The 12335-nt window shown below is 46.8% G+C and overlaps 1 protein-coding gene across 2 annotated transcripts in view; it reads right to left on the bottom strand.

Annotated features, from left to right (window-relative positions):
* Positions 1 to 12335, bottom strand: part of EFS (embryonal Fyn-associated substrate) — a 403051-nt gene that overhangs the window by 223694 nt on the left and 167022 nt on the right. For both annotated transcript variants that reach the window (XM_085646256.1, XM_085646257.1), the window contains 2 exons: positions 8062 to 8592; positions 6877 to 7005 (listed from right to left, as the gene is read on the bottom strand). In XM_085646256.1, the coding sequence (XP_085502382.1) occupies positions 6877 to 7005; positions 8062 to 8592 (660 nt within the window). The remainder of the gene's footprint in view (positions 1 to 6876; positions 7006 to 8061; positions 8593 to 12335) is intronic.

Below are 12335 nucleotides of genomic sequence, written 5' to 3'. Positions count from 1 at the left end.
TCCCTTCTATTGTTCACGTTTACCTTAATCTATTATCGGCGCGTGGGGCTTGTGGCGTTTTTGTTTTTAAGATTGCGTGTGTAGGCTTACCAAACCGCTTGTAACTTTATCTCACACGAAAAACAATCTTCCTTTACGTCCTACTTTTTCAAATTTTTATTTAATCATTAACCTTTCATTTATTTTCATATTTAATTAATGAATATTAATTGTCATCGCCGTTCCCCTTGTGTGCCGTTGCTCTGCGGTCTTCTTTGAAATGTGTGCTCTTCGTGTGGCTCCCGTCTTCTCCTCTCCTGTGAAGTCGGGTGTGTACTTCTGTTTCGCTATACCGGCTCCATAATGCGCTGCTGTTTGTTCCCTTGGCGTCAGTATTTCTCGGCGCCTTTTCTAGGATTTTCTTCCTCGCTTTCTGGTCACAGCTGCCCCCTGATGGTCCCTTCGATAATATCAAAACGGTTTTCAAACACAAGCTCACGCGGGCCCTGTAAGTTGGTCGGAGAATGGAGGGGGTTCAGGCCGACGTATATGCTCCATGCCCACTGTGCAAACAGATGTGACCCCTTTTAAGGATGCAGGGGCACCCCAAACCACACAGAGGCCTTGATTGACACCTAACTAAACTACTGAGGAGTGAAATTAGGGAACTGCTGTGTGTAAGCTAATGAGGACTGTGGGCGACTGGGCGTGTGCCCGCCACCACGGACGGAGCCTCTTTCTGGGGTCAAAGGTCAGCTCGCCCACCTTTAATCACTGGTCCCTCTCATCTCCACTCTCAAACTCAGATTAGTAGTTCGGTCCATGCCATCTAACCCATCACCTCTTGAGCGCCTAGGTTTTTATTTCAGAGCGCCGCAGTGCTGCAAAGATTTCTAGTTCTCCAGTGTTTGGTATGAATAGTTTTCTCAAGCCTCTTTTTATGACTTCATTGAGATGACGCAATTGCAGTACAGTGTTTGTCAAGAGAGAAACAAAACTACACTTCGGGTTGTTTCCGGGAAAGCTATGTTGTTTGATTTGCGTTGGCACATATTTCTTTTTTAATTCGCATGAAAGCTTTTAAGATTGTTGTGCAGCTTTGAGATCGGGAGATACTGAGAAATTGTGCAAACAGAAGCTACTGGCCAGGATAGATTAGTCCTTTTAATTAAGGATAGAAACGATGTTGACACCGTCTGTGGCGCTTAACAGGAACCCAGGGGGAAACTCCTGCTGACTATTAAATGTTTTGCAGTGGAATAATTCATTTTGTACATGTTTTTGAGAAAAAGACGGGGATTTCCACTATTTCATATAAGAGCAAATTGAAACTAGCAGTCGCTAAAAGAAAGTGAATGTGTACATATAACTATACATATATATTTATATATATGTCTGCATATATATGCAAATATATATATATATATATATATACATACGTATGCATACATAAATATTTACACATATATGCGAATAAATATATATATGCATACATATATGCAGATGTGTACATACATATGTATGTGTAAATATATATATATATATATATATATATATATATATATATGTGTATATATTAGTGCATATTTATAAATATGCATACATATATATGCATATATATATACACATAGATCTATGCATATATATATATATATATATATATTTCCAAATATAAATGCATACATATATCTGCATAGAAAAATATATATACACATATATGCATATATATACACATCAAAAACATACACTAATAAATACAAAACTAAAAAAAACAATACCATTTACAAAACAAATTAATTTAACAAAGGCGAGACCTATTGCATTTCCAATGCTTGTGTTCTTTTTTCACCCCTTCTTAGAGCCCCTGCATCCTCCACTCTGTCTATTGCTGGATGAATTCACCCCCTCCCCCCCCGAAATTTTTATTACCCCCCCCCACCCCCTGAAATTTGGCTCTAGTCCGGCCTCTGTCTTCCACCCTTGCACATCTGAAGTATTTTTGTTCGAACGAAGAGGGCGGTAATCAGTCTGGAAATCTGCACAGTATTTTCTGATCTGCAAACCACCCCCCCCCCCCCCCACCCTCCCCCAGGCTGTCCCCTTGTGTGTGACGAGTGGTGCAAACCCAGTGTCAGGAAATTACAGAGTGCCCCCCGGGCGCAGACTAAGATGTGTACGTTTCATTGCATCGCACCTCGCAGTTGCAGTCAGCTGGTTAACAAACAAGCATTGACAAAGGTAATAGTATTTCCTTTTTTTTTTAAGTGAGAGTGTTTTTTTTATGCGTCACTAACAGTGCAAGCGTCCCTCACCCACTGCACACATACAGCACAACGGCAGTTCAGCGAGTATAAGGGGTCAAGAAGGTGAAAAAAAACAGAACAAGCATTTACAATGCATTAGGTCTCGCATTTATGAGAGTTTGAGCTATTGGCATTGTAAATGACAATGCCTTTTATTTATATGTTGTTTTTAAAAAGGGTAAATGAAAGGCATGGTCATTTACAATGACAATAGCTTAAAATCTTGCAAATGCAAGACGTATTACATTGCAAATGCGTGCAATAAAAATAAAATAAGCTATTAGCATTGTAAAGGACAATGACTTATTTATGTTTTGGGTTTTAAAACATAAATAAAAGGCATTCTCAATTACAATTCTAATAGCTTAAACTCGTGTGAATGCGAGATCTATTGCATTGCAAATGCTTGTTTTTTTAGGCACGAGGACATGAAGTGATTTGCCCATTGTCACAGGAAGTTGACCCGGCGCCGAGACTCTCCCGGTTCCCCAGTTCAAAAGTGGGCACCAATGGCCGTAGAGATACATAATCTCCCTTGGCACTGTTTGCACTGCGAAATCTCTTGCGCGTAACGGAGCAGGGCTGGTTGCGACCGAGAAAGAAGCTTTCTTGCAGGATTAAGTGAGAAAGTGAACCCCTCGGCCATCCTTGGCTATAAGTGCAGGGCAGGGTGAGCTGGCCCATGGCTGTCCTACTCTTTGGAGCTGGGAGGGGCGGGAGGAAGCTCTCATGTTTTGCCCTGGGGGTATTGTTTGAAGAAGTCTCTCTAGCGTCGGAGCTCTGACACAAGACTCCCCAACCACTAATTACAGACATCAGAGTAATGGGGACCCCCCCCCCTCACACACAGGAATCCATAATATATGAGACAATCCTGTGGGCCCGTTCCAGACAGAGCATGAATTAATAAAGCGGTGAAACACGCGCGGGTGGAGGTAGTTTATAGGCTTATAGAGGCATGGGGGCGAGACAGACGAAGCCGTAAGGGGCGCGGGCAGGGATGAGTGACTCTCGTGACTGGCTGAAAGGATGGGGTCGGCGAGGCAGAGGGAATCAGGAGGGACTGTAGAGGTCACATTTATAACAATATGTTCTTGGGCAGAGAGAACGGTAAATGGCAGTGGCGGTTGTCAACATAGGTCAGGTTTGGGCAAAGGCTGGTCAGCAGTGAAACGATGAGAGTCTGGGTGCTAATGTGGATGGAGGAGTGATGTGGGGGAAGGTCACATGGCACAGGAGGAGGGCAGGAGGTATGGGGACGGGGGTGCCGCTTAGGGAGGGAGATTGTTTCCCTGGCTTTGTGTGCAAATCGGTTGGCTTTGTGGAGCGGGTAGGGGGTTCCGGTTTTGGGGGTGGGGGGTTCACCATCAGTTGGTCTTGGGGCGCAATGTTTTGGGTCCTCGGAATAGGACTGAAAGGGGCCTTTGTCCGGGGTGAATTAAAGGAAATCCGGTAACGAACGCATACACACGGAGTGGGGTTGGAGGGAGACAAAAGCGCGCCAGGGAGAGCGGTGGGGGGCAGGGGGCACTAACTTAGGCGGCTAAGGAAGAGGCAGTGTCAGGTTCAGTTACAGGGTGAGAAGGGGGCCGTCCGAGGAAAGGAATTTGTTAGATAAGGAGAACAGGGTGGGGCTGGCTATATCCTATTGGGCGGTCTGAAAAAGTCAGTGAGGGGGCCTGCTCCACCAGGCACGGCGGGGAGCGCCACCCAAATGAAAGGGTTGGCGCCATGCAGACAATAGCCGGAGTCCTGTAGTAACAGCAAGAGACATAGCTGCTAATGTTTCAGAGTGCGTAGGCATGACATGTAATAATTTCATGTTAAGTATCAGTGGCATTCAACAGCTACGTTCACAAATTACACAAAGTTAAGGAACAAACGATCTTACAACAGCTTTAAAGCACTGGAAACAAAGGCCCCCAAACGCTTTCGCTTGCACCGCTACGGGGACAAGGATGTTTGCAGCAGGGGTAACTGCTCTCGGACTGCTGGGGGGCTCATGGTGGGGATTGCGGATGCCAGGGGGAGACCGGGAGCACAGTGTGGTTCAGGGGGCGGGCGATGTGGGGGTCTCGGGGGGGAGGCCACAGGCCTTGCGGGTGAAACTGTCCACTTTGGGGAACTGGGAGTGGCATTTGGTTTGCGGTTTGGGATCGGCGTCCGGTGATCCTGGGCGAGGTTTGGGGCAATGTGATAAAAATATTATTGTTAATGTACAATTTATTTCAAACCGCGGCGATCTATGTCATAGTGGCGAAAGGTCTAAAATGTTATTGTCGTGTGGTATATGATTTGGCCTCGGTAAAAGTACTCGTGCATCTCAAGGAAAAAACAGAAGATGTGGCGGTGCAAGATGGGGGGGCTGAAGGTTGTTGGCGTGAGTGAAGGCTCATTGGATGGTCGCCATCAAGGGTCGCAGGGCCTGACGGGAGGGGTTGGGACAGTTGGGCAGGGGTGACATGCAGCTCCAGGGTGGGGGTGCGGCTGCAACCAGCGTTCGGACCAGGTGCCTGCAGACCAGGCACAGCACACTCGGAAGATTGCGAGCCGCCCCCTCCCCCCCCGTCGTCGGGCGGCAGAGGGTGGGCGTGAAAAAGGTTGGGGGTCTTTGCCCAAGAGGTGGTGGCTGTTCTGGCTCCGACCCGCTGCTGGTGTCCGTGGATGGCAGGTCAGGGTAATTGTGTTGATTGGGAGGGTTCGCACAACACCTTCAAACAAGCATTAGTGGGAGGGGGCGGGAACAAAGGGAACACTGCCAACAGGAATGTGCAGAATGTAACAGTAAAACACAGAGCATCACACAGAAACAGCATTCTTCGCAAGGTCAGCTGTCACAACGTACACGGCACAGGACTTCACACAGAATAAAAGAATAAAACACAGGATGTCACACATAACACAACAGCATCATTTCCCCGGTCAGCTGTTGGGAGAATATGAGTCAAAACACACAGGACATCACACAGAACACAACAGTAACACACACACTACATCGCACAAAACACAACAGCACCGTCCGCCTGGTCGGTTGTTGGGTGAATATGACAGGGTAAAAGGATCGCGAAAGTGAAAGCGATCGCAAAAAAAACAAGCGGCCATGAAAGCAATCGCGCGAAGCCCACACTAATTAAAAGCACAAGCGAAGAACCATTTTCTTTGCTATGGCAACAAAATGGCGTTGGACTGTCCACAGTCCCTACGGACACGCGCATGCTGTTTGCTATGGACAAATGGCGAGAGCAGCCATGTTTGTCCATGCAGACGTGTGCATGAAAGGCCTTGGCATAATTGATTCCAAAAGGTACTCGCAATAGCGAATGCAGCGCATGAGCTGCTTTCGCCAGGCGAGACCTAATAACTAACTCTGCAGCATTCCCACCCTTCACTGCCTTTGATGTAACTTCAAAAACACTCTTTATAGTTCTTTCACATTCATCATGTCAGACCAGAAGCATTTTTACAATATTATATAGGGCGAAGCCATAGTTGTTGTTTATTTATCTTATGCAACTAACAACCACTGACACAACCAATAGTAATGGCTTGTTGTAGGTGTAATGTTACTTCTTGTACTGTATTTCCGGATGCAATGACAAAAGGAGCAAAATACCAGTTAGGTGGCGCACTATGTTAAGCACAGATTTTTAGCTTGCATATTTTACGCGACGCCCTTAATTACATCGGCCACGCCCCTTTGAGAGACCACCGAGTTTGTTCATCCCACTTAAAGTCCTGCCTAAAGTGAAACCATAAAGTGCTGCGGCCTTTCTCCAAAAGGTTTTCTAACTACATGTACAGAGTAAATTCCTCACTCCAGGTGAGAACGGCTTAATGTTTCTGACTCAGACTTTGGAGTGGTCTCAAGTGATATCTACTGATGTCTTGGTAGACAGCGGCAGCTGCAAACAATGTACCAGTCTATCCAAAGCTACGTTGGCTACAAGCACAAACCTCACACAGCATACTCCCCATGAGTCTGTAGCACTCCAGCCTTGGGAACCCACTATGTAAAATTCTTATGCAATTTCAAAGACTTGTCTTGACAGATTCCAGAAAAAAAGGCTGCAGTGGAGTCAGTGCCCTGTCTCTGTTGTGGAATGTATTTGTGTAGAATTCCCCTGATGAATTTTCTCCACTGCCTGTGCTGCGAACAAAATAATAACAGAGAGACAACGCTCATCACATACACTCTCCGTTGATGCCTACCTTGATCAGAAAATATTATTCAAAGAAAGACGGGTTTGAATTTTTAACCCAAATACTAAATGGCAGGAGTATGCACTGCATGTGAATTTATACCAAATTCAAGCTGCAAAAATAAATACAGAACTACTCATACCGATACAGAACCCATAACATAACTGCCACATTGAGATCAACCATAAGCACTACCCCAGAGAGAGAACCAACAACCAAGCTTTGAGCTGCACGTGAGACTGGAGGGACTCTGTTAACAGAGGGGGGCCTTGTAATATATTTCATTGTTTCTGCAAGTATGCACCAGGAAGCCTATGGATTCACACCACTCTGGGAGGTATGAGTGTGCAAACTTTGTCATGGCACTCATCTGCTGGGGATGCAAAGAACTCACCTCCTCAAGGTCAGGTTCAACACTGGCCATGTTTCGAGGCACTTTATAGATATCATCTTGCATGGATGAGACAGCCGCAGGTGGAGGTGGCGAGAGGCACAGTCTTGCTCCCGGGGGCACAACATACACCTGTGAAGCAAAAGAAGGAAGCTTGAAGTGGTGTCTGTGCAAGAGAGTATATAGGAGAGAGACTAGTCAGGCAGAGAGGGAGGGAGGGCGTGGTAGCCAGACCAGGGGTCTATTTGCTTCCTACTCCTAAGCATCAGTTGTGGCAGGAAGTACACATACACCTCCACAAAGGGAGAACGCCCATGATACCCCTGGAGCAGAGAGGAACACAGTAGGAGGGACATAGACTGCTCCAGGTACATAGGACGAGACAGGCTCGGGGAGCAAAGAAAGAACCATACAAGGAGACCTCACATTAGACAAGTGTAAAAAACAGATATGCTCTTTTCTAAGGAGATAGTAGGAGGAAGGAGATTTAAGTGAAGAAACCTCACCAGGACACAAGGGGCAAGCTCAAGTGCGAGTGTAAAAACACCTCCAAGATACAGAAGGCAGACCTAAGGAGCAAAGAAAGAGACCTCTACAAGGAGACTTGACACGAGACAGGGGTAGGTAGCAGATTTGCTTTTCATGAAAACACAGCAGGCAGAAGAGAAGACAGTGAAGACACCCCTTTGGGGCACAAAAGGCTGACTCAAGGTTGGAGTGTTGACACCCTTTCCAGGACTCAAAGCATGACAAGTCGGGCTGCTGGGGTGACTCCCTGACAACACCACACAAAGGGTACAGCAACAGACAAGACAGGTCAGACTCAGAAGCAGAGAGTGATCAAAAAGACACCCCCAGCAAGAGAGCACAAAAGCAAGACCAACAACCTCTCTAGAATATACATCGTGAAACAGGCCCAAAAGATGAGATCCCCTGCGCGGAGGGGACAGGAAGACACCTTAAGGTTAGAACACACACGTCAAAGACACCAAAGATCAAAGGCCCCATGTCAACAGGGGGTGGGGAGTCGAAAGAGTCCCCAACGGATGAACAGTAGGAGAGGTCTAAGAACAGCGAAAGGACTACCTCTCCCCCTACACACCAGAGCACTGGGAGAAAAGAAGGCCTAATGAAACCCAATGCACTGGGATTTCATGTCCCCCACTCTCCTTATGTGTTACTTCTCACCTCGCTCTCCTCCTCCGCCGGCAGCTGCGTCTTGCCCCGAGGTGTCCGGATTATGTCGTGTACGAGGTAATTGTTGTCCTGCATTCTAGCAGGAGATCCTCCCTGCAGCAGGGGCTTGGGACAGGAGCGGGCCAGGGGAACCTGGTACACTTCTTGAGGTTCCTTGGACCTTGATGGACCCCAGCAGGGTACTTCGCTTCTGGGAGGAACTTGGTAGACCCCCCAGCTCTCCTTCCCAGGGGTCTGGTGGCCATTATTTTCCCGGTTGGGGCACTGTGGGAGAGGTGGGGAGCAAGGCTGTCCCTGTGGCATCTGGTCCCACCGGGCCCAAAGCTGGTAGTTGACGCCTGCCTCCAGCAGCCTGACGCGATTACCTGGCACAATGCCCTGACGGCCGTGCAGGGAGCAGAGCCACCAGCCCTGCAGGCCTGCTGTGTCAGGCTCCAGCACAACCATGATGTCCCCCTTACGGAAGGACAGCTCGTCCACCGTTTCAGCCACATTGTCATACAGGGCCTTCGCCAGCAGGGTCTGTGGGCAAAAAGATGGCAAGAGTTACAAATAAATCATGACTAACAACATCCTCTCCACACACACATCCATAACCGCGCTCAATCAATGTACATTAGTGATGCCCGGATACATCTTTGTCAGTGTCCCAATGCCTGAAGATTATGGGAAATTAATTTTGTAACAGAATGCAAAAGCTCACAACACACAGTAAATCTCAAGTTTCACCCACAGCCCGTTTTTCTAAAATCCAAAATATCTGCAGTTGAAAGCCTGCTGCATACTTAACCATGCACATTAAATATCTCTGCTAAGTGCAGCCAGCCCTCCATGCTCGCCTCAGCCTTTGGAGACGAGCTGCTTTGCAAAGCAAAATTCTGCAGGAGGCAGGGACACACAAAACGCACTACAAAAGGAGCAACAGCAGCAAGTAGGAATGCAAAACAGGAGAGAAGTACTTCTTAGAACAGGCAGTGGCGTAAAAGTGTCCTTCACTTTCCTGGCGGTCAAGGAGCAAAGCACCAAAGGGTGCTGTAGGGGCATGATTAGCAAGTGATGAATAACCTCTTTTGTAAACAGTGGTTAATATCACATGATCAACTGAATGGAAGGCCGGGTTCACCCACTAGGTTGCGGACAAGAGCCCAGCTGCTTGCATAAACATTGCTGCAGATGTAAACAAATACAAGTGCATTTGTGACTGTGAGGCTACACGACAGCGTGTCTGTCCCAAATGTAACTTTTATTCAATAATAGACCCGCTTTTTAGGTCTCGCCTAGCAACGCAGCGCATGTGCTCTCGCCTTGGCGAGATCTATTGTTCTGGGTTTTGCGTCCGAAGGGGGACAGGAGATGTGCACGCGCCGGGACAGACGATGTGCACGCGCTGGGACAGACGATGTGCACAGGTAGGGGTCACGTGTCCGCACGCATGGCGTGCCTTCGCGGGCTCCGGAGGTACTTTGTTTATGCTTGTTGCTTTGTTGTGAGGGTTTGCTGGTGTCACATCTTTGGTATTTCGGAGCACGAAGCACATTGCAGCCCTTTTTTAGGTCTCGCCTAGCGATGCAGCGCATGCGCTGCATCGCCTTGGCGAGAACTATTGTCGTCGGTATGTCGGCCAAAGGGGGACAGGAGATGTGCACACGTACAGAGGACAGGAGATTTGCACGCGTACGGCGTCGGCTTGCGGCGTTATCACAATTCCTGCTCGCTCGCTCCCTCCCTGTCTCGGAGGCCCGTTCTGCTTTCATTACATGTCGCTGCCTTTATCCTTCTGTCTCCATCAAGCCCCGATATTTGCTTCCTCCAGATAGACTGTTGCCACAGTCTCCCCGGCAGAGCTTTGACTCGCCGTCCTGCAAAAGAGATTTTAGTGAACTTGAGCCGGCGCCTCTGCAGCATGTATAACCGGTGACTACGTTGAGGAAGAACGGACCCAGCCCCGGTCCGGTCACGGGATTCGTCAATACTAAACCAATGTGTGTATTCATTCTGTATGTTCGTGGTATGTGTGCAACGCGAGCGGAGCCAAAGGGTAGATCAATGCTGTCAGCATCAGAGGTAAATCAACAGTCAACTATGACTGATATTGTCTGCATTGTTACTGCATCAGTGTCAGTTTTTATTACGTGAAATTTGACAATCACCCTGGAAACTAAGCCACAACCTTAACTACGTGCAATTCCTATTTCGTGAGTGTACACTACAACAAAACATGAAGATTCCAAAGGAAAGGCTGCGCCTTCGATAAACAACAGTTAATGTTTTGTGATAAAGTACAAATGTGAAATGGGTATGCTGCCAAATAATCGCTTGAACTTGCGTCGCCACACTTTCTAATGCACCGATTGCTTTGGCTGCATTTAAAAAACAAAAACGGTGTATTTAGGAATCGTTTGAATTTGCGTGGATGTTCGTGTGCTTGCTTCGGAGTCTGCTCGGTTAAAATAAAACATCTGGCACGCGTCGGTTCTTTGCGACCCTGTTTATATGCTCGGAGTTTTGCCGATAGCATTTTTGGAAAATCCACTATTGCCCGACACAGAGCTTTAAATTATATCATACGTTACTGACAAGAGGTGAAACAAGCATTTGCAATGCAATAGGTCTCGCATTTACGCGAGTTTAAGCTATTGCCATTGTAAATGACAAAATGCCTTTTATTTATGTTTTAAAAACCAAAATAAAAGACATAGCCATTTAGAATGCCAGTAGGTCAAACTTGTGTTTCTGCGCGACCTATTGCATTGCAAATGCTTGTTTCAGCAAGGAAAGGCTATTCCAGGTACATTTATTTCTTTGGTATTTCGGAGCCCGAAGCGCCGTGCCTGCTCGGATTCACGCACTGTTATAAACACAAGCTAAATGCAGGCCTATGCCATTTAGACCATATATTCGCACGTACTCTCACAGGACACCAGCTTACGGACGAGTGTAAGTTTGCTCTGGAGAGCTAAAAGCAGAATTTTAAGCACAGCGTGAGCATGCCTGGACGGGCGAATCCGCTATTTCCCTGAAATGGGAGCCGACTAGGTTAAGGGTCTCTCATATTTGTGGTTATTTAGTAGTGGACATAGAAAATAATTTTCAAGACGATCTATACGAAGCGTTTCCAGTTATAGATTGATATCTTTATCGAATGCACATTTCATTATATTTTGAGTTACTTCTGTTTATTTTATCGTTACCCAAACGGATTCTTAATATGCAATGTTACAAAATGGCGCAAGCCGCGCCCCCAAACTATTGACCAAAGTAGAGGCGCACCTATTCAGATATAACCCTCACATAGAAAGCATGTGGTTTTTAAAATAAGTTATTAGTCTACAGAGTGCTTTGCATCTTACCTGGGGTAAAAGGTGCTACATAAATTCTTCAATACCAACACATGAATATATTTTCACTTGCTTTCAATTTTATTGCCGTTTTTTTACTTCAAAGACTGCGATTAGTAAGACACTGTTATTAAGTTGATATATATATCAGAGAACCACCGTCTGTAAATATTTAAAAATTGTAAGTTTGATACGAAATAGCCCACCCTTTCTATGCTCATTTGAAACACATTGGCTAGCAGTCCTGCTGCACTCCAGGGTTACTGTATAACCAGTTTGGCAAATCGTGTTAGGACTGTGAAAGGAGGCAGTGCCCTATATTTCATCACATAATACTGAGAAAGGGCAAATCCCTGTGCGTGTACACCAGGATCACACAATTGCCAGATGATGTGGCGATGCCGGGATTAGTGCATGGGTTACGGAGCAGCAATTTAGCCTCCACGGCACACGTTTTCCCTTCTTGCAGACATCCACCATCTCTTTATTCTCTGTACAGATGTTCGCCTTGAAGGGCTCCCTCAGCAGCAATACAATAGTTCAATGCCTCGTCAGGGGTAGTAGGCGCTAAATAAATGCAATCACAATACAGGGGCTCCACCTGCCACGTCCTACAAATCCTCCCGAGCACCCTAGGCTGCCGACAGTGGCTGCCACCCCCTGAGTTTTCTTAAAGCAGCTGCTATTTTTCACACTTGCCGAATACTCCCCTTGAATGTTTATGCAATGAGAGCTGGGTTTACAGAAAACCGCTGGGGTTCACCACCCAGTGCAAATGTGTTTGGGGTGTGACTGGCCTGGTTCCCCACGCCGTGCTTAAAAACATTTGGTTGAAATTTTACACACCACGCAAGACGTGTTGTATTTGGGGTGTGCCTGGTTTGCTCAGTGCAATCTTTACAGGGCAAACTCGCGCCTGGGCGTGTG

This window comes from Triturus cristatus, chromosome 1_1 (genome assembly GCF_964204655.1).
Source record: "Triturus cristatus chromosome 1_1, aTriCri1.1, whole genome shotgun sequence".
Taxonomy (NCBI): domain Eukaryota; kingdom Metazoa; phylum Chordata; class Amphibia; order Caudata; family Salamandridae; genus Triturus; species Triturus cristatus.
Note: the sequence above shows the minus strand (reverse complement) of the source record. Positions and strands in the feature narration are given on the sequence as shown.